The sequence below is a fragment of the Homarus americanus genome, unplaced genomic scaffold (assembly GCF_018991925.1).
Source record: "Homarus americanus isolate GMGI-L3 unplaced genomic scaffold, GMGI_Hamer_2.0 scaffold52806, whole genome shotgun sequence".
In the NCBI taxonomy this organism is placed as follows: domain Eukaryota; kingdom Metazoa; phylum Arthropoda; class Malacostraca; order Decapoda; family Nephropidae; genus Homarus; species Homarus americanus.
The window spans coordinates 10,723,356-10,744,102 of NW_024720773.1; the positions used below are offsets into that span (position 1 = coordinate 10,723,356).

A 20,747-nucleotide genomic window follows, 5' to 3' on the forward strand; every position below is an offset into this window, starting at 1 on the left:
GGGGGTCTGTGTTACACGTGTGTGTGGGGTCTGTGTTACACGTGTGTGGGGGGTCTGTGTTACACGTGTGTGTGGGGGTCTGTGTTACACGTGTGTGGGGTGTGTGTGGGGGGTCTGTGTTACACGTGTGTGTGTGGGGGGTCTGTGTTACACGTGTGTGTGTGGGTCTGTTACACGTGTGTGTGTGGGGGGTCTGTGTTACACGTGTGTGTGGGGGGTCTGTGTTACACGTGTGTGTGGGGGTCTGTGTTACAGTGTGTGTGTGGGGTGTGTTACACGTGTGTGTGGGGGGTCTTGTTCAGTGTGTGTGTGTGGGGGTCTGTGTTACACGTGTGTGTGTGGGGGGGTCTGTGTTACACGTGTGTGTGTGGGGGGGTCTGTGTTACACGTGTGTGTGTGGGGTCTGTGTTACACTGTGTGTGGGGGGTCTGTGTTACACGTGTGTGTGTGGGGGTCTGTGTTACACGTGTGTGTGGGGGTCTGTGTTACACGTGTGTGTGTGGGGGTCTGTGTTACACGTGTGTGTGGGGTCTGTGTTACACGTGTGTGTGTGGGGGGGTCTGTGTTACACGTGTGTGTGGGGGTCTGTGTTACACGTGTGTGTGGGGGTCTGTGTTACACGGTGTGTGTGTGTGGGGTCTGTTACACGTGTGTGTGTGGGGGTCTGTGTTACGTGTGTGTGTGGGGGGTCTGTGTTACGTGTGTGTGGGGGGTCTGTTACTGTGTGTGTGGGGTCTGTGTTACACGTGTGTGTGTGGGGGTCTGTGTTACACGTGTGTGTGTGGGGGGTCTGTGTTACACGTGTGTGGGGGGGTCTGTGTTACGTGTGTGTGTGGGGGTTTCATGTGGGGGTCTGTGTTACACGTGTGTGTGTGTGGGGGTCTGTGTTACACGTGTGTGTGTGAGGGGTCTGTGTTACACGTGTGTGTGTGTGGGGGGTCTGTGTTACACGTGTGTGTGTGGGGTCTGTGTTACACGTGTGTGGGGGTCTGTGTTACACGTGTGTGTGGGGGGTCTGTGTTACACGTGTGTGTGTGGGGGGTCTGTGTTACACGTGTGTGTGTGGGGGTCTGTGTTTGTGTACGTGTGTGTGTGGGGGTCTGTGTTACACGTGTGTGTGTGGGGGGTCTGTGTTACACGTGTGTGTGTGTGGGGGGGTCTGTGTTACACGTGTGTGTGGGGTGGTTGTGTACACGTGTGTGTGGGGGGTCTGTGTTACGTGTGTGTGGGGGGTCTGTGTTACACGTGTGTGTGTGTGGGGGTGTGTTCATGTGTGTGGTGTGTGGGGGGTCTGTGTTACACGTGTGTGTGGGGTCTGTGTTACACGTGTGTGGGGGTCTGTGTTACACGTGTGTGTGGGGTGTGTTACACGTGTGTGTGGGGGTCTGTGTTACGTGTGTGGGGGTCTGTGTTACACGTGTGTGTGGGGGGTCTGTGTTACACGTGTGTGTGGGGGTGTGTGTGTGTGGGGGTCTGTGTTACGTGTGTGGGGGTCTGTGTTACACGTGTGTGTGGGGGTCTGTGTTACGTGTGTGTGTGTGGGGGGGTCTGTGTTACACGTGTGTGTGGGGTCTGTGTTACACGTGTGTGGTGTGTGGGGTCTGTGTTACCGTGTGGGGGTTTGTACACGTGTGGTTTTTACACGTGTGTGTGTGGTCTGTGTTACACGTGTGTGTGGGGTCTGTTACACGTGTGTGTGTGGGGGTGTGTTACACGTGTGTGTGTGGGGTCTGTGTTACACGTGTGTGGGGGTCTGTGTTACACGTGTGTGTGTGGGGGGGGTCTGTGTTACACGTGTTGTGTGGGGTCTGTGTTACACGTGTGTGTGGGGGTCTGTGTTACGTGTGTGTGTGGGGGGTCTGTGTTGCACGTGTGTGTGGGGTCTGTGTTACACGTGTGTGTGTGGGGGTCTGTGTTACACGTGTGTGTGTGTGGGGGTCTGTGTTACGTGTGTGTGTGTGTGGGGGGTCTGTGTTACACGTGTGTGTGGGGGTCTGTGTTACACGTGTGTGTGTGTGGGGTCTGTGTTACACGTGTGTGTGTGGGGGGGTCTGTGTTACGTGTGTGTGGGGTCTGTGTTACACGTGTGTGTGGGGGGGTCTGTGTTACACGTGTGTGTGTGGGTCTGTGTTACACGTGTGTGTGTGGGGTCTGTGTTACACGTGTGTGTGGGTTACACGTGTGTGTGTGGGGGGGTGTTACACGTGTGTGTGGGGGTCTGTGTTACGTGTGTGTGTGGGGTTGGTACACGTGGGGGGGTCTGTGTTACACGTGTGTGTGTGTGTGTGAAGCAGTGCGTGACCTCTTCATCACACCTGGACACAACTCGCACATGTGTTGTTTACATCTGTACTCACTTCACCTGTAATTAGCAGGTGACCCCGTGGGCTGGCGTGTGCAGGTAGCCACCACCTACAGCGCCGTCAGGCAGCTCCTGCATATTATTCATAGACAGGAATGTATCTAGCGTGCGTCCAAGCTGTGTTGCTGACCCCCCCTCCCTCTCACCTCCTCTCACTTGCCATCCCACTCCTCCCTCTCACCTGTTGCTACGCGGCCTGACCCATGACCTTTTTATAGCTTTTTTACATTACTGACCCGGGTCTCACACACACACACAATATATATGTAAGTATATATAGAGTATATATATATATATATATATATATATATTACTTCCAAAAATATATTGAATTAAAGTCCTCGTCACACCCAAATTAATGTAATAATTATTTGTTTAAAGGTTATGATACTTGACACAATATAACTTTTATAAACCAAAATCTCTCTCTATAGTGTAACAAAAAATATATATAGTTTCCCCACTAAAATAGTTATTTAGCTCTAGAGAAATAGTTCATTTATTACATGAGGCATGAAACAGTGTGTGTGTGTGTGTGTGTGTGTGTGTGTGTGTGTGTGTGTGTGTGTGTGTGTGTGTGTGTGTGTGTGTGTGTGTGTGTGTGTGTGTGTGTGTGTGTGTGTGTGTGTGGAATAAATGATCTCTCTCCTCATTACCGGACAGGTAACACAACATCAGGTGATCGCCGTCATTGCGGAGGAAGCGTGTACCTCAGGGCCAACTTACACTCTGGTTACGCTTGTCTGTCAGTCGGCGTGTTAGAGAGGGGTGATTTGGGGTAGGTGAGCAGGAGACAGATTGAGACAGACAGAGAAGATAGAGGTCAAGATCCTTATACCTCCTTGAACTTACTGGTGAGGGGGATGGGAGGGAGAGAGGGGGGAGGATGAGAGGGTGGGGTGGGAAAGGAAGGGGGAGGAGGGAAGGACGAAGGGGTAGGAGGGGGAGTGGAGGAAGGGAGTAGGAAGAAGGAGGGGAGAGGAGGGAAGGACGAATGGGAAGGAATGAAAGGAGGGGAGGTGGGCCTTGAAATTAGTGTCATGTAAGTATTGAGACACCCGAGCTAAGCCTTAAAACACACACACACACACATACACATACACACATACACATACATAAAATAGTATTAAAGGTCTGTTCATAATAAATACAAATTACTGGACATTCTTCGACCTATTGCGTTTATTACAGGTATATAAAAGGTGTTATTAGATTACTTTAAGGTATAGGAATTAAAATAAATAACACAAATACATATATAGATATATACTTTACCTGTGTATGAACGTTGTGTTAGGATCATTAATTACCCTCTTACCCAGGTGTGTGTTGGGGTAATATGAGGAATGTTGTGGTAGGTAATGGTGGTGGTGAAATGAGGGTGAATTGTTGGTTCATTTGTAGAGAAGCTTTACATAGGGAAGGAGAAAACAACAACAACAACAACAACAATAATAATAATAATAATAATAAGTCCTTCATCCTATGGTGATGCTCCCAGAATATATATATTTTTTAAACCTTAGTGATAAAACTGATAGATTGGAAGCTAAAACCAGACATCTTGGCTTAATTAATTATTCACACGGTGCCTGGAGGTAAACTGTTGATAATGGACTTTTGAATCATGCAGGCGTGATGATGATGATTAGCTGTTGTTGTTGTTATTGTTATGATTGTTACTGTTCTTTCTTCTTCTTCTTCTTCTTATTATTATTATTATTATTATTATTATTATTCTTATTATTATTGTTATTATTGATCTCATGTTTATTTTATTTTATATGCAGCCCTCGATACACGAATCACCTGACCCAACAACAACATGGTCAATATCTGTTCACAACACGTTTGGGATGTGTTTTTTTTTTTTTTACTACAGTCAATAGTTTTCAATAACAAGCAATTCGTCTCAGTCGAAAGGAACACGTCTTGGACATGTTTCATACTTCTACGCCTCGATAGTGTTATTGTGTGTGTGTGTGTGTGTGTGTGTTTATACTTGTGTGGGTGTGTATTTCTGTGTGTGTGTTTGTGTAGGTGTGTTTGTATGTGTGTATATATGCGTGGACACTGAGAAATACACCCTCAGTGCTACACATTAACACACTGTATACTACTACACCCTCGTGATATGAATACACTTATCAAGCGTCTTTACACAGGTTCAATGAGAGTCATAAATCTGACACGAGACCCGGGATTGTTGTACATTATTCCGCTACCCTGCACACCGTCCCACCACACACCGTACCCACCCCACCCCACCCACCCACCACCCCACCACCCAACCCCACCACCCATCATATCCATCGCCTCTCTTTAAATATCTTAACTATACTAAGTGTTTTTTAATTGATATACCTAAAGTCTCAGTGTGATTGTACCGCCATTTTTGTCTCCATTCCACAATACAGGTAAATGCATTCTTACCTAAGGTTAATTAAGACTCGCTCACCTGAAGTAGTGAGTTTTGGTCTGTTATTTACGTACGCTAGGTATTGCTCGCTTCTTCTCCTGGTTTAGTAGACATTACTCATCAAGGCAGAAGGGAAGAAGGAGGAGGGAAGGGAAGAAGAGGAGGAAGAGGGGAGGAAGAAGGGGAGGAAGATTAAACCACGTGTTCCTCGGTCTTACTGCAGGTGTTGTTAGTGTGAGTTTTGGTGTTATTTGGACAGGTGTGTTGACGTGAGCTGTAATTTTAAGTTCCCAGGCTCCGAGGAACGTGATATTGCATAGCTACCTCGACCCTTGCTCCTCACCCCTCCCTCACAGTTACCAAGATTAACGTAGAATCCCCTAACTGCCTCTTCCCTCTCAAGCCCTCAGTTACCAAGACTAAATGTAGAAATATCTCAGTGCCTCTCCCCTCACCACCTCCCTCCCCAAGTTACCAGGGACCTCACAACACTGATTCAGGGATACTGTCTCGGCCCGAAGGATATGTTCCCTGTTGATTTAAGGTCACTCCCGAGGTCAGAGGTCATTGTTGTATTATCAGTCAAAGGTTATCTTGGTGTTGTCTTGAACCCGTGATCAAAATGCTTTAACCCTGAACTATTTTTTTTAACCCTGGGCTATTTTTTTTTTTGGGAGGGGGCTGGTGTGATAACGGCGATCTGTGTCTGTCTGTCTGTCTGTCTGTTACAAATTTGTCTATGTAGATGTTGTGTTATTTAATTCGTCACCCAACCCCACGTGAGGGCAACAATGAGATTTTAACATATTTCTTGGGTTTCCCTTGGTTGAATCTGTGTCGTGTTTATCATTTTATGTATGCTGTACCCTGCACTGTTTATGTATACCTGTATGTTGAACCAGTATGAATTTGTATGACGATTATACTGGAGAAATGTTTGTACGTGTATATGTGTTTGTCACCTATACTGTACTTAGGTTTAGCCTTAAACTATAAAACTAGAAAATGGTTCCCTTCCACTCCTCATAGAAAACAATAGATTTTTAAAGGGAATCTTTCTAACTTATTCTCTTTCTCTCCAAGTCAGCAAACTAGTCGGTCGGGCGGTCATAAGCTGATGAGTTTATTAACCAAACTACATTGTTTATATTTGGGTATTTATTCGATAGTCATGTATGGGATGTTTACAAAGTCCCTTGATTTTTATTTTTTTTTTTTACTGGGTCGAAGTTCCACAACATAACATTGATATAGTTCATGAGTGTATTGTGTGTTATGTGACGGAGTTATAACGAACACGTGGGCGGGAGGTGTGTTTTCGTTAACGTTATAAGGTTATTACTGTACTTCAACATATAAGGTATTTAAATGTCGTAAAATGATTGATATAATTACACTCATCCATCAACAAATAGAGTTTAAGAATACAACTTTGTTTCCGTGTTGTTTACAGTCTCCGCTGCTTGTAATTTTAAGTCACACCCTCTATGATGAAGCAAACACCGGTGTACACAGACTGGTGGAGCACATACCGGTGTAAACACAAACCTGATGATAAGTGGTAAACAGCGTAGACACGAGTGATTAACTCCGCTCTGTACACCTGAACGAGCAAAACAATCATGAAAATGCTTGACCAGGTTGTTGTGACGACAGAGGATACTGGTAGCATAATTGTTACAAGGTGCTGGTGGAGAGTGCTTGTGTCAGCGGTGAGTCAATGTGTGGGTCACTGATGCCTGGCCACCGTGGGAACACCTTCTAGCGTTTGGGGTCAGGGAGTCAGCCACAACAACGCTTGATTAGTAAACCTCACCCGTACCGACGCTCTCCTTCCATCGCTCATACCATAAGTTTATAATGGAGACTGGTGATGTGAGACTGGTGATGTGAGGCTGGTGATGTGAGACTGAGACTGGTGATGTGAGACTGGTGATGTGAGACTGGTGATGGGGCTGGTGATGTGAGACTGGTGATGTGAGGCTGGTGATGGGGCTGAGACTGGTGATGGACTGGTGATGTGGGACTGGTGATGTGGACTGGTGATGTGAGACTGGTGATGTGAGGCTGGTGATGTGAGACTGAGACTGGTGATGTGAGGCTGGTGATGTGAGGCTGGTGATGTGGACTGGTGATGTGAGGCTGGTGATGTGGGGACTGGTGATGTGGGGCTGGTGATGTGAGGCTGGTGATGTGGGGAGGCTGGTGATGTGAGGCTGGTGGACTGGTGATGTGGGGCTGGTGATGTGGAGACTGAGACTGGTGATGTGAGACTGGTGATGTGAGACTGGTGATGTGGGACTGGTGATGTGGGCTGGTGATGTGAGGCTGGTGATGTGAGGCTGGTGATGTGAGACTGGTGATGTGAGACTGGTGATGTGAGGCTGGTGATGTGAGGAGGCTGGTGATGTGAGGCTGGTGATGTGGGCTGGTGATGTGAGGCTGGGTGATGTGGGCTGGTGATGTGAGGCTGGTGATGTGAGACTGGTGATGTGAGGCTGGTGATGTGAGGCTGGTGATGTGAGACTGGTGATGTGAGGCTGGTGATGTGAGACTGGTGATGTGAGACAGATGATGTGGTGGTGAGCTAAGTTCCTCGTGAGTCGTGTATCACCCAGGTAGGTAATAAGACTCCACCCTGAGCCTCCATAAGGATATGATGATGTGCCTGAAACCTTATTCGTACATCAGGAAGCATCTGTTTATCTCTTCACCGTCACGGGGAGACATGGTCCAGGGTTTACTCGTATCGTCAGCCACACGCGGTGACGGTGGTGCTTCTGCGTTTGTCTTGTCCATCAGGGTGGTGAGGTAGACCACGCACTGAATTAAATCTGACTTAACATATTATGATGCGTGAGACGTGTTGACCGACTTCCACCATCTAGGTAAAATTATAAGTGGAATTAATTTTTGTTGTTCCAGTAGACTTTCCAGTGTGTCCGATTTCATAAAAATTGGGACATTGTATTTTGAGGTGCTGGAAAAGAATCCCAAATTGCATATATGAATTCGTACAGTGTGGTACAAAGTACACATGTATGATTAATGTATTCATACACATACACAGAGACCGGACCAGCCTCTTGTGCTATCTTTTGGGATGTTCTTCACAACTAGTGTATAACACCTACACAGGCATACGGACGTACACCTGGTCAATTAAGGTATTTCAGTCACGCAGTTATGGTCTGAGGGTCTATATGCAGGTGTACAGAATGACAATATTAATGTATTGAAAACTGGATACGAGTGGATTACTAACACTGACTAATCACTTGAACAAAGCGTGTAGACCGGTGACAATAGGGGCGTCGTTAATAACCACGGTGACACATATACTTACAAAATCACTACAGGTAAAAATATCAATCAACACGAGTCTCCTTACCTTTGAGAAGTCCTTTGGCATGGAACAAACGGTCATACGAGGGTGAAATATACTCGAGTCTTGGCAGTTAATCGACACACGAACACACAACACCAAAAAAACCCACACCGTGCAACTGGCCGTGTTTATATGTGAGGAGTTGGATCCTCCCTCGAGACGCTGCTCTATAGCTCGTGTTACCGGGGAGACTCAATCTGTTATACCTACCTGGTGGAACTTCATGCCGTCCTTGAAGTGTGTTTGCAATCAAGGCCGCATAAAACATATCTTGACGTCACGGTACTGCGCGTGTCACCCGGCTGGCCAATGTAAACCTCGATAATTGAGTGACGTTTTTAAATCCGGGTGTGTTGTGAAGGCGCTGGCTCTCCCTCTCCCTCTACGTGATCTGGAATGATGATGGTGATGACACAGCCTCCAAGCTCAGGTGTAATAATTTGGGCGGCGAGGAGAGAAACGTGTGATATTTTGGGTCGAGGATAGAGGGAGTATAGCATTTTTCATGCAGAGAAGTGAGGCTATACAGTATAATGAAATCAGAGCCACGAGTCAAGTTGAAATCCTTACTCTGGGACACGCTATGGCCGCTGATTTTTATTTACTTTTGAGAGAGAGAGAGAGAGAGATAATAATAATAATTATTAACGGTTTATTGAAAGAGCTTGGCAGCCAGAAGGCTGAAAATATACAGTTACATATTTGGGGAATGGGTTTTGAATTACAAATAATATACAAGTAACATATGACACAAATAGACATATAATAACTAGATGAAAAGCTCAAACTACGTGTGTGTGTGTGTGTGTGTGTGTGTGTGTGCGCGTGCGTGCGTGCGTGCGTGCGGTTGTGCGTGCGGCGTGCGTGTTCTCATTAGATTAACAGTTGATAAGATAATTTTTTTTTAGATTTTGTTTACATGTGTATAAGTGGTCTCGACACACTACACACACACACGATAACAGCTGCAATCATATATTCAGCATGTTTTTTTTCTTCTGATTAATATAATTCATTTTGTCACTCCCGAAGAATGTTGAGAGTAATATAGCATTGTTATCTTATTGACCTTCCTCGTATGTGAAAAATTATCATCAAGGGAATAAATTAATGAGTTCTAACATAGAGGTTTTAATTAAAGTTTATAATCACGTCAGTTGTTTTGGCGTAGAGATAAATGATATTTGTTGTTGTAAAAAAAAAGTTAGAGCAATAATGAGCGTGTAACGAACGACTACTATGTCCTGGGTTACTTAGTACAGGTCCCGGGTGTGGCGCATTGAGGTTGGCTGTACTCTGATGGACGTGTTTGTCCACGTGCAGTTCCATCAAAACATCATTGGAACTTTGAGGTGTTGATTCGGTGAGGTTAGTTTAGGTTATATTAGATCATGGTTGAACTTGGCATGCCCAGAATATTTTCAGCACGTGATAAGGCCAGCACAGGTGTGGAAGGTTTAGGGTGTTGTTAGCCAGTGTGACTTTACCAAATATCATAGGTTAATTAATTCCAGGTACTATAGTTCCTCCTTTAACACTTTACAATAAAGATCATAATGATATACCAAAAAACGGACCGACTTCCTTAATGACTAGTAATAATATGTTAATTGCTGAAAGGAAAAAAAATATATAAATAATTAGCCCGGTTTACCTGACATCATTAACGATCTATGCACGCAGCCACTCAGAATCACTGCCTAAATTTCTCATATATTACCAAACACACAGTAATAAGCCTTACATACACTTAACGGGTTAGTATCTTAAGTGAGACTAATGCCGTTCATTTTGCAAGTCCTTCCCCTAAAATATATTGTTCGTTTTCTATTATTAGTTTGTTTGGTTACGTTTTCTTTCTTATTTTATGGGTAACTAATAATTTTACACGGAAGGGCATATTTCTCAAGGGTGCCAGCTAAAGGGTTTTTTGTCTTTGTGAAGGGCAAGAGATAGGACTGTTAGATTTGAGATAAAGTTGTATATGCTGTTTTTTCACTTAATATGGTGCAATTATTTTACTACTACTACTATTACTCCTCCTCCTGCTAATACTACTACTACTAATATTAATCCTCCTCCTTCTCCTCCTATTTCTGCTCCTCTTCTTGCTCCTCCCTCTTCCTCCTACTATTACTACTACTATTTTTTTAACGTGGCCTCCAGACTCCCCCAATAGCCACACCTTCGCCATCATTTTATTACCTTAAAATTGACTATCCTAATACATAAGTAGCTATCCTATCTGTGTTGAGTTAGTTGAGCCGCAGATCTAAGCGGCATTCAGTGACTGTTGCCTTGTAGTCAATATCTGCAACTGTTGTCGGCTTGGGGCCGATGCTCTCGTTCCCCTGAGGCAGAGCAAAGCAGACCTAAGGAGTGAGAAGGACAGTCGACATCTCAACCAGGCTGTAACATAAATTCATGGCTGCTGCTTCTGTTCAGGTAACACCTCCGCGAGTCTGGCGTAGTCTGGTTGTGAACACCAGAGGAGTGAAGCTGCCTTGATCAACGTTATGAATTCTCTCCCATATTCCCATATCGTGTCGTTATCGTTCCTCCTGTGTGCAGCATCGAGAGCTAAGTTACAGTGACAAGCGGCCATGGGAAAAAAAAATCCTGATGTCGAAGAAGGCTCGCTGTCCCCGCGTCCAGAATCCTCATGCACTGGCCAATTTTGACAAAAACCTTACTATTTTCCCTTGTTTGTGTACCTTTACTAAATGCATATACATGATAAACTAGCGTGTAATTGTAAGGTGATTAAGTTGGTGTAATTATCTAATGCTTATATATCAATCAAACAATCAATCTGTCTATGTAACCTTCTGTCTATATATCTGTCTTATATATCTATCTTATCTATATCTATCTATCTATCTATCTATCTATCTAGGACTTATACATATTGTTTGACATCAGGTTAAACTGAATAAAGAAGATAATTACAGATGAGGAAGATACGGAGAGAGAGGGAGACTATTGAGGGGAGGAAGACATGTCAAATAAGGCTTGTAATCTCCGTAGAGTTTTACACGGGTCATGACACTCGGGAACTTGTAAATAATTAAATATATAACTTAATTGAATATACCATAGCTAGATAATATAGCCTGTGGTTTTAATATAGTGTGGGTTAATTAGGTGGGGTCATGTTAATTAGGATATTTAATTGTTAGTATTTTTTTTTTAATGAAGGGTTGAATTTTGTGATGGATGTGAAGTCTTACCTGCGTTATTATACAGTGGGACCTCCATATAACGAACTCGGACACGCACACGCACGCACGCACGCACGCACGCACACACACACACACACACACACACACACACACACACACACACACACACACATATGAGCCAGATCCCGGCTTTCACTTACTGTGGTCCTGTCATCTATACAAAATCCAGTCTTCCTAACCTAACCTAACCTAACCTAACCTAACTTATAAGTAAACATTAAGAAGGTAACACATCTCTGGTGGAAGATGAGAGAGAGAGAGAGAGAGAGAGTCGTCACGGTAAGGAGGTAGGCAGGGTCGAGGTAGGACATTGGACAAAGAGACCAAGTAAACTCAGAAGTAATTAAAGGAGTCGCTTCCGCCCACCAAACGTCTGGCTAGCTGAAGAAAAAATCACTTCGATTTTATTATTTTTTATATATATACAGAATTAGGAACGGATTTTATTTTTATTTATTCATTTATTTGTTTTTTGATGTTTTTGTTTATTTGTTTATTTATTTATTTATTTGTTATTCTTTGTTAGTTTTGTTTGTCTATAGTTAATTGGCCTCTGTGGTAGTTAGCTTTATCCTTACTTGTTTTACTTGTTAGTTGGTGTTAGTGGGTGTAAATAAATAAAATCAATGGTAAATATGTAAAAAAAAGTGTAAATTATACTTAAACTAAAAAAATGTTGGAAATAATGTAAATTAGATATAAAATTTAATACATGTGTGAAACTTATGTGCAAAAAAAAATGTAAATATCTAGTAAATGAAGTAAACAATGTGATGGTATTTACAACTTATACCAAGGATAATAATTGTCTTTTGTACAGACCTCGTAAAGTAAAAGTATTTATAATTTCTGAATTTGCGACAGAATTATTAAAAATAACTTTGTTTATGTATATAGTTCAGTGAAAATATGAATACTACTACTAATAATAAGACTAATGATGATGATGATGATAATAATAATAATAATAATAATAATAATAATAATAATAATAATAATAATAATAATAATGATAATAATAATGTTAGTAACACTTTATTGGTATTTAAGACGTTACTTATCTTAACACTTTATTTTGCTATTATGTAAACTAGAATTGTAATATTAAATACAAAATACTTGCTATAATATAATGTGGTGACGGTCAACACGAGGTGTGTTAGTGGTCCTCGTGACGCTGTCTGTCACGGGGGACGTCTTATCTCTGACCAGTTAGGTGCTGGGTGTCACTCACAGTTAAGTGGCTGCTGTTAAGTTTTTTTCACTATTAGCCAAAATTAATGACGAAAAAGCTGTCGTTGTTTGTTCCGTATTTATTATTTTGTTCTGGTTGGTGGCGGGGTTGGTGGGTTGGTCAGTAGATGGTAGCGGCGGCCGCGGGAGGGTTAGTGGTGTACCCGCACGCTGACCCTGCGACCCGGACGCATGCGCCACCCAGCGGCAGATATGTTCTCATTGGTTGGCTAACGGCCCGCCCGCGCTGATCACCCCGCCCTCATTGGTTCACGGGGGCGTGACGTCAACACGTGAATCGCTTCGAGCAAGACAGTTGGGCAGCAAGGAAGTGACGTCACGCCCAGTGCAGCGGCTCAAAAACAGTGCCCGTGTTTACTAGCAGTCAGTCACGCACGCACCTGTTGAAGGGTTGAGACGGGCAGCAGGCAACCCTTAGTGGCCCGCGCCCTCTGCACGTGCCCACACGCGCGCTACACTAGGTGAACTGCTCTCGTGTGCTAGCATATTATTGGACAATGTTACCAGGACTGTGCAGTGAGGACTCCCGAGCGGGGGTCACGGGACACTATGTGTTCGGTTCACTCCTGGTCAATGATAACTCCGCCACGCCGTACTCTGACGCCACACAGGTGAGTACTTCTTGTCTGTTGTAGTGAAGGTAATGTGTTGTAGAGAACCCATTATAGTGCGAGGGAGAAATATTTATTAGTAGAGGAAGTAATGTTATTTATTGCTTAGTTGATAACGAAGGACCAGGAAGACGCTGCACGTCGTCAGGTGTTGTCTGTGTAACACCTGACGTTGGGTGTTGGAGCTGTCAGCGGTAGAGTAGTGAGGCCCCCCCCTACAACTGAGTGTCATGTAGATCAGTGACCTCAAGGGGCAGAAAATATGACAATGTAACTAAGCTTGTCTATTAAAATTACACCTTTATATATACAAGTCAGTGAGGCTTTTCATTCGTTTATATGATCGGTTTTTTCCGACTAATAATTAAAAATAAATCAGGTTTGAGTTGTGATAATGTTTTAGTGAGAAAAATTATTTTATACATGATATAATATACAGGGGCGGCAGCGTTTGTTGATACGTGTGAGAGAAGTGTTGGCGCGAGGTGAGTGACCAACACACTCAGAGGCGGCTGGGGGTCACGCTCTGTTCCCTGCCCGAGCCCTGGGTAGTGTTATATATAAATAGGTATGATAATAATAATAGGTTTTAGTCAACAGAATCATTATACACTACACGTTACCAGCATGTTAGTTGGTGCCTGTGAACTCTCGTAAGGAAAACTGAAGTAAAAAGTGATGTAAATATATTGTCATATTAAAACAATTACAATAATGATGAGTACATGATGATTAGAGAACACAAGTGGTGGCCATGTAGCGTTGAGAGATACTCCCATGACCCGCTGTGTGGTGAAGGCTGCTCTTGTTTCAGTCTGCCACAGTTACTTATTAAATCAAATTAGCGCCAGAGTTAATGTTGGCGGGTGGACAGTTGGCTGGCTAGACCTTTGGACACGGTGAGCCGCTGGGGATTGTAAACCACTTTATTCCTTTATTTATAAATGTAAAGATAATATTAAGTGATTTAGTTAAGATATCTATAAAAACAAAAGGACAAACATTGGGTATATTAAGATGTCGTACAGTTTGTTGGTAATTAAAGTTCCTGGCTCTTACCTGATCCAACACAGATTAATTACTCCCCCGCTAGTTAATGACCTTCTGGATCGACAGGTGTGATGTAGTTAACGATAGATAATTGTTAAACCCCAATAAGTGATTAATGAATACTTAATGACCAGGTAAATTATCAAAAAATACCAAGTGTCGTTTTTTTATAGATTTAAAAAGACTTAAACACAGAACAGATTTGGGTATTGGTTAGGTTAGGTTAGGTTAGGTTAGGTTAGGTTAGGTTAGGTTAGGTTAGGTTAGGTTAGGTTACTGTCGCGGGAATAATATTTGTCATGATGAAATAGTGAGTGATCTCTTGTTGTTTGTCTGTCTGTATTTCCCCATAAAGAAATACACACACACACACACACACACACACAGACAATCAGGTGATCTTCTTCCCGACTCTCTTCACGGTAAAAGGGGGGGGGGAGGAGACTGCCAGAGCTTCACGTCTTTTCACTGATATAAACAACAAACAGTACAGTAAAACCTCTATTTAACGGACTCTCTATTTAACGGTCTCTATTTAACAGACCCTCTATTTAACGGACTATTTAACGGACCCTCTATTTAACGGACTCTCTATTTAACGGACTACATGGAGAAGAAATTCCGTTAAATAGAGAGTCCGTTAGATGTGAAAGTTCTATTAAGTGAGGTATGTGTAGAGTGACATGGGAGTGTTGTAGAGCGTGACCAACCCGTAGACTGTGTGTGTGTGTGTGTGTGTGTGTGTGTGTGTGTGTGTGTGTGTGTGTGTCACCATAACCCGTGATTTAGCCTCGATCAAAAGGTCTCCAATGTCACACTTGACAAGCCTTCATAAAGTGTTACCACCACCACCACTGTTACCACTACCATCACTGTTACCACTACCATCACTGTTACCACCACCACAAACAACACTCACCACCTCCACCCCATCACCACCACCACAGTTACCAGAACCACAAACACCTCCACCACTATCACCACCACAAATACCACTACCACCACCACAAATACCACCACTACCACAACTACTACCACCACTACCACTGACACGCAGGAAAAGTAGACTTATATTACTGTAGACTCATTGTAGATTTATTCCTTAAGGCTAGAATGGCTTAGGTAGAGACTCCGGGTGGGTTCGTAGGAGGGAGGGGTGGGGGGGGGGGTAATAATGTGTAAAACTGTAAAAAATGTAAATAAATGAATAATCGGGTCATCAAACCTCCATCTTGTTCTTAGTAAAAAAAATCGTCACTGGAATATTATTTACACTTTGGATGTATAAAAAAATGAAAAGTATATCGAATACCATTAATGTGTGTGGTAGGTGTGTGGTGATGTGTGGCAGGTGTGTGGTGATGTGTGGCAGGTTTGTGGTGATGTGTGGTAGGTGTGTGGTGATGTGTGGTAGGTGTGGTGTGTGGTAGGTGTGTGTGTGGTATGTGTGTGTAGGTGTGTGTGGTGGCAGGTGTGTGGTGATGTGTGGTAGGTGTGTGGTGATGTGTGGTAGGTGTGTGGTTATGTGTGGTAGGTGTGTGGTGATGTGTGGTAGGTGTGTGGTGATGTGTGGTAGGTGTGTGGTGATGTGTGGTAGGTGTGTGGTGATGTGTGATGATGTGTGGTATTGGTGGTAGTTCTAATAGAAGTGGTAGTAATTGTAGTGATAGTAGTAGTAGTTGTAGTAGTAGTAATTGTAATGATAGTCGTAGCATTAGTATTAGTAGCAGTTGTAATTTTGATGATGGTAGTAGCAATAATAGTAGTAGTAGCAGAAATAGTATTAGTAGTAGCAGTAATTGTTGTCATAGCAGCGGCTGTTTTAGTAATACTGGGAACGGATAAATTAATATGATGTTATAATCTTGTACAAAATATTAGGAAAAAACAGAAATTATAAAGAAAGAAAAAGAAATAACATCAACTTATACCGTATATAAAGGTAAGATGTAAAGTAATAGGGTCAGGTCAGGTCAGGTCAGGTCAGGTAAACAGTAGTACAGGTATAGGGGGGTAGGTCCGTGTGGCGCAGGAAGAGGTTTCTACTGTCCGCTGCCAAAGAGTTAGTCATTGTCGCAGCTCTAGAAAGTGCCGTGGTATACTGGTCACTGTCACTGTCCTAGTTAATTAAGGCGGTATTATTTATGTACTTTTCACCTTACTTGAACGTGAATTTTTTTTATTCCTGTTACAATGAGCGAGGTGTGGGAGGGGTCACTGTTAAGTAGATGAACGAAACTCCTAATTCAGTGTGAACGGTGAGGTGTAGGGCGGGTGTTCCTGGTCCCTGAGGCGGCGAGTAGTGGTGCTGGTGTGTCTTAACTGACCTCTTTACTTATAAATGGGCGTTAATAATAATAATAATGATGATAATAATGATAATAATAATTTGTATCATTATTGAAGACCGCCTTTAAGACATTTGTGTGTTGATATGTATAGTAAGTATTATGTTCATCAAACAGCTGTTCAACCTGCCAATAATATTCTCATTTTTGCCAGACGAAGAAACATCCGCCCAACCACGTGAAGCGGCCCATGAACGCCTTCATGGTGTGGTCCCAGCTGGAGCGTCGACAGATAGTCTCCCAGACCCCGGACATGCACAACGCCGAGATCTCCAAGCAGCTGGGGCGCCGCTGGAAGCTGCTCACGGAAGATCAGCGAAGACCTTACCGCGAAGAAGCCCAGCGGCTCAAGATCCTTCACCGCCTGGAGTACCCGGACTACAAGTACCGGCCGAGGAAGAAGAACGCCAGGACGTGCCCGCCTCCTTTATTGAGCCGCGGCGACGCTCTGAGAGGGGTGGCGGCAGGCGGCGGCGGCCGTGTTGGTAAACAACGAGTTCAGGGGCCGACTCACTCACCGCCGGCCAACGCCGCCACCGTTAACAAGGTGCGAGAGTGTCTCCTCGTCTCCAACCTCAAGAACTTAGCAAGGATGAGCAGTCCGCTCAGGTCCCCCGCCACACCGCAGCAAGATAAACCTCAAGTAAAATCCCTCAACACCCGACTACCCAACAGCCCGCCCCATGACCTCCCAGACTCCCCGGAGAGCGCCAGCACCTTTGACGATCGCTCCTCCATAATCAACTGGGACGCAAATTTTGAACAGTGTTGTGACCTGTCCTCCCCTCAGCCGGGTGCCCCCAAGGTAGGGTTTGGCTGGACAAGTGATCTCATAAACTCCTCCGCTGTCTCAACTCAAGATGGCACAGAGTTGCTTCCTGAAGACCCGCCGACACTCGCGGACTTGGACAACATTGGAATGAAGGATCTAGTACCACTGTCCCCCGACCTGTCCTTCGACCTCAACACTCTCAGCTCTGACATCGACTTGTGGGCGGCCACTGAGTGTGACCAGGGCGAGCTGTGTAACCAGCGGGACCTGGCCACACCGCCCACACCCTCAGCTTATGGCGGCTACGACGGGTCACAACCAGCCTGGGACGACGGCATCGATTCTTTTGTAGAAGGTCTACAGATTACCTATCAGCCCCTTCAGGAGGAGGAGTATTCATCCGTGCCTTCGTCAGCTGCGGCGCCTGCGTCAGTGTGGCTGCGTCCTGCCCTAGAGGCGTCTTACTCACTGGGAGACCCTACAAGATGAGCTCCTCGCTCTCTACTTTGCTCACACCATGTTGTTTGGCGAGCTGGACTCTGCCATTTTACTGACCCTCCGTGCACCTCTACGACTCATGTTACGATAAAGCTAAACGTCCGTCAGAGCGACCAGCTGCTTGAGGAGCTACGGAGGACGACCTTCACCGGATGACAATGATCTCAAACTTTGGCCAAACTCTTGAAAATCTCAGATTTCTGCCTCTACTCACCCGGCTCTTATATCCCTTCTGGTAAGTCTTCCCATTGCTTCTGTCTTTACTCTGATGACATCTTGTGAATCTCCCGACAGTCACATATTTCAACACTGGCGTCTCTTGCCCTGGCTCACCTTCTCTTGCTTCTTTACAGGACAAAGAAGAAAGACGCATTTCTTCCGTTGTGTTTGTCCAGAAGTCCCGGGTTCTTGCAGCTCGTGTGCCGCCGCCCTTCCACATGCTTCAACCTCTCTCTCACCTCACCCCCCTCCCTACACACTGACGCCCTCAGGTTGTCTCAGTATATTGGCCACAAGTTCTTATATTGCTGTGATAAAATGTGGAATTCTAGTCTTTCCAGTTTGGTGTAATTTTTGCCGCAGACTGGTGGTGTACGGCCTCATGTAGCCAGTCAGTTATACCTTGACGGCCTCATGTAGCCAGTCAGTTATACCTTGACGGCCTCATGTAGCCAGTCAGTTATACCTTGACGGCCTCATGTAGCCAGTCAGTTATACCTTGACGGCCTCATGTAGCCAGTCAGTTTACCTTGACGGCCTCATGTAGCCAGTCAGTTATACCTTGACGGCCTCATGTAGCCAGTCAGTTTACCTTGGTACTGGAGTTGCTTTGAGAACGTTAACTCGTCGAGATCTGGTTTTTGATGTAATAATCTGATTGTTTACTTGACGAGATGACGATCTGATTGGTAGCCTAGTATAGCCTGAGTGTCCCCCAGAGAACCCGGGCAACCATATGAACCCAGGTGAGCGTGCAGGTGTACCCACAGGTGCCCGTAAAGCTGTTCTCCCAGGTGCTCAACACACGCTCAGTCTCAACCACAAAAATATGGTTCATTTTTTAATGGAGAACAACTGTGTTGTATCCACGTGTACAGGTGTTAATTTTGATAAATTTTTTAAGACGTCATTATTTTACTACCGTATGTAAATAACAGTAGAATATCTTAGGTTTAGCCACGTTGTGAACTGTGTTTTAAGTTGGAGAATAAAAGCCAATATTATGTGTTAAGCAAATGAAGGAAATCTGGAATTTCTGAAGCTTTAATACGTGTTCTTGTGGTGCCACAGAGCTGCCCCAGTGACCACCTCTCCCATGTGTTGTGTACAGTGCGGCCCCACACTTATGACGGATCACGAGGCTTTAGTTACTAATATGTGTTAACTGTTGTCCTGGACAGAACAATGTCACTATGGAAGTAATACTGTACTGTAGTGTTAAGTGACGTCAAACACACACACTGTACAGGTCTTAGTTGTTTGGTGTTGATGAGAGGGGCAGCTCTGTGGGTCACTTACCGTATAATGTGACTTTACTTCATCACAGTGTGGCGTTAGTTGTTGGTGTTGATAATAATGGAGTGGATTTTGCTGTTTAGACTAGTGTGAGGAGCTGGTCCCCGGCCTCGCTTTGGTCCGGCCAGAGATTTGGTCCGGCCAGAGCTTGGTTCCGGCCACGGCTAGACATGGCCTGACCAAGTTGTAAGGTGGATAAATAAAAGTTTACATTGTCTTCTGTATATTGTATATTAACTGAAATAAGTTATAAACAAGATATGTGTAACTTTTTTACCAATAAATAAAATGTCAAAATTCTTATAAATGTCACTATGTAGACATTATTTTTTGTCATGTAAAATAAGTCACGAACTTATCTTGAAAAATAAGTTTAATAATATCCCAAATTGTAATGGACTTCTTAAATTAATTCTTTAATTCAGTTGTATATTGAAATATGTTTGTAGATTACTTTGTGCACTACACCCAGATCTCCTGTTTGGTGGGTGTAGTGTAAACATTTCCCTGAGTGAGAGTTGCCACGGTAAGAGCGAAGGACGTGACGGTGGTAAGAGCTCAGTGAGGCAGTTTGTGGTGTTGTAAACCTTAGTCTTCCCGGCCGTTGTGTACAAAAGGATGGAATAATATATTACTAGAGAAATATTTATGTGAGGAGGAGGAGGGAGTGTCTGGCGGTGTGAGGAGGGAGGGGTCAGGCACGAACACTGTCCTCAGGCTCCGGAGTGGATAGTGGAGTTATCCGCTTCAGGAGGCTGGTTCCCTGTGAGACAGTAGCGATCCTTTGTTTACATGGCCGTCCTCTCACACCCATCCGGACCCCCCCCCCTGTACCTACTATGTTGCTGGTCAATAAATGTTTTGTAGTTGGAATAATTATGTTTTTATTTCCTTTATTAAAATGATTGAGAAAATAACAATGATCAGATGTACAGTAAACTGGTCTTCTGTTCTGTACATAAAAACAGCATCTGATTGGCTGATTAACTTTTTTATTTTAATTACCTTCATATTAAACCAGATATCAGTGGGGTTTTTTGTACTGAATAATTATGGTAAATTATTCAGAATTATTCATATATACAGTTGCAGAATTATTTGTACTCTGATTTTTTTTTATTACGTAGAATAAATATGACCTGAACTATATTCCTCAGATCGTATATCACAGTGAAATATATGATGTATGAAATATATTAAAGCATAAATAAATAAATAAATTACTTAGTGGAATAATATCTTACTCAGTTTGTTAAAGAGGTGTTCAAACTGTCACTGAATAGATGTT

General features: G+C 43.9%; 1 protein-coding gene across 2 annotated transcripts; it reads left to right on the forward strand.

Moving 5' to 3' along the window:
- The first annotated feature begins 13,016 nt into the window (after window positions 1–13,016).
- On the forward strand, window positions 13,017–20,332 carry LOC121861073 (transcription factor Sox-2-like). 2 transcript variants are annotated; one of them, XR_006087976.1, is made up of 3 exons: window positions 13,017–13,276; window positions 16,829–18,179; window positions 18,298–20,332. XR_006087976.1 is itself a non-coding variant. In XM_042358616.1 (2 exons), the coding sequence occupies exons 1-2, from the start codon at window positions 13,163–13,165 to the stop codon at window positions 17,933–17,935; spliced, it is 1,221 nt and encodes a 406-aa protein (XP_042214550.1). In that variant the 5' UTR covers window positions 13,017–13,162; the 3' UTR covers window positions 17,936–20,332. The 2 variants fall into 2 exon arrangements, 1 of the variants encoding a protein (XP_042214550.1); XM_042358616.1 differs by having other exon boundaries at window positions 16,829–20,332.
- The last annotated feature ends 415 nt before the right edge of the window (window positions 20,333–20,747 follow it).

Coding starts and splice junctions, on each gene's coding strand:
- LOC121861073 (XM_042358616.1), top strand. CDS start 13,163: ATGTTACCAGGACTGTGCAGTGAGGACTCCCGAGCGGGGGTCACGGGA. Junction 13,277..16,828: donor CGTACTCTGACGCCACACAG/GTGAGTACTTCT, acceptor CATTTTTGCCAG/ACGAAGAAACATCCGCCCAA.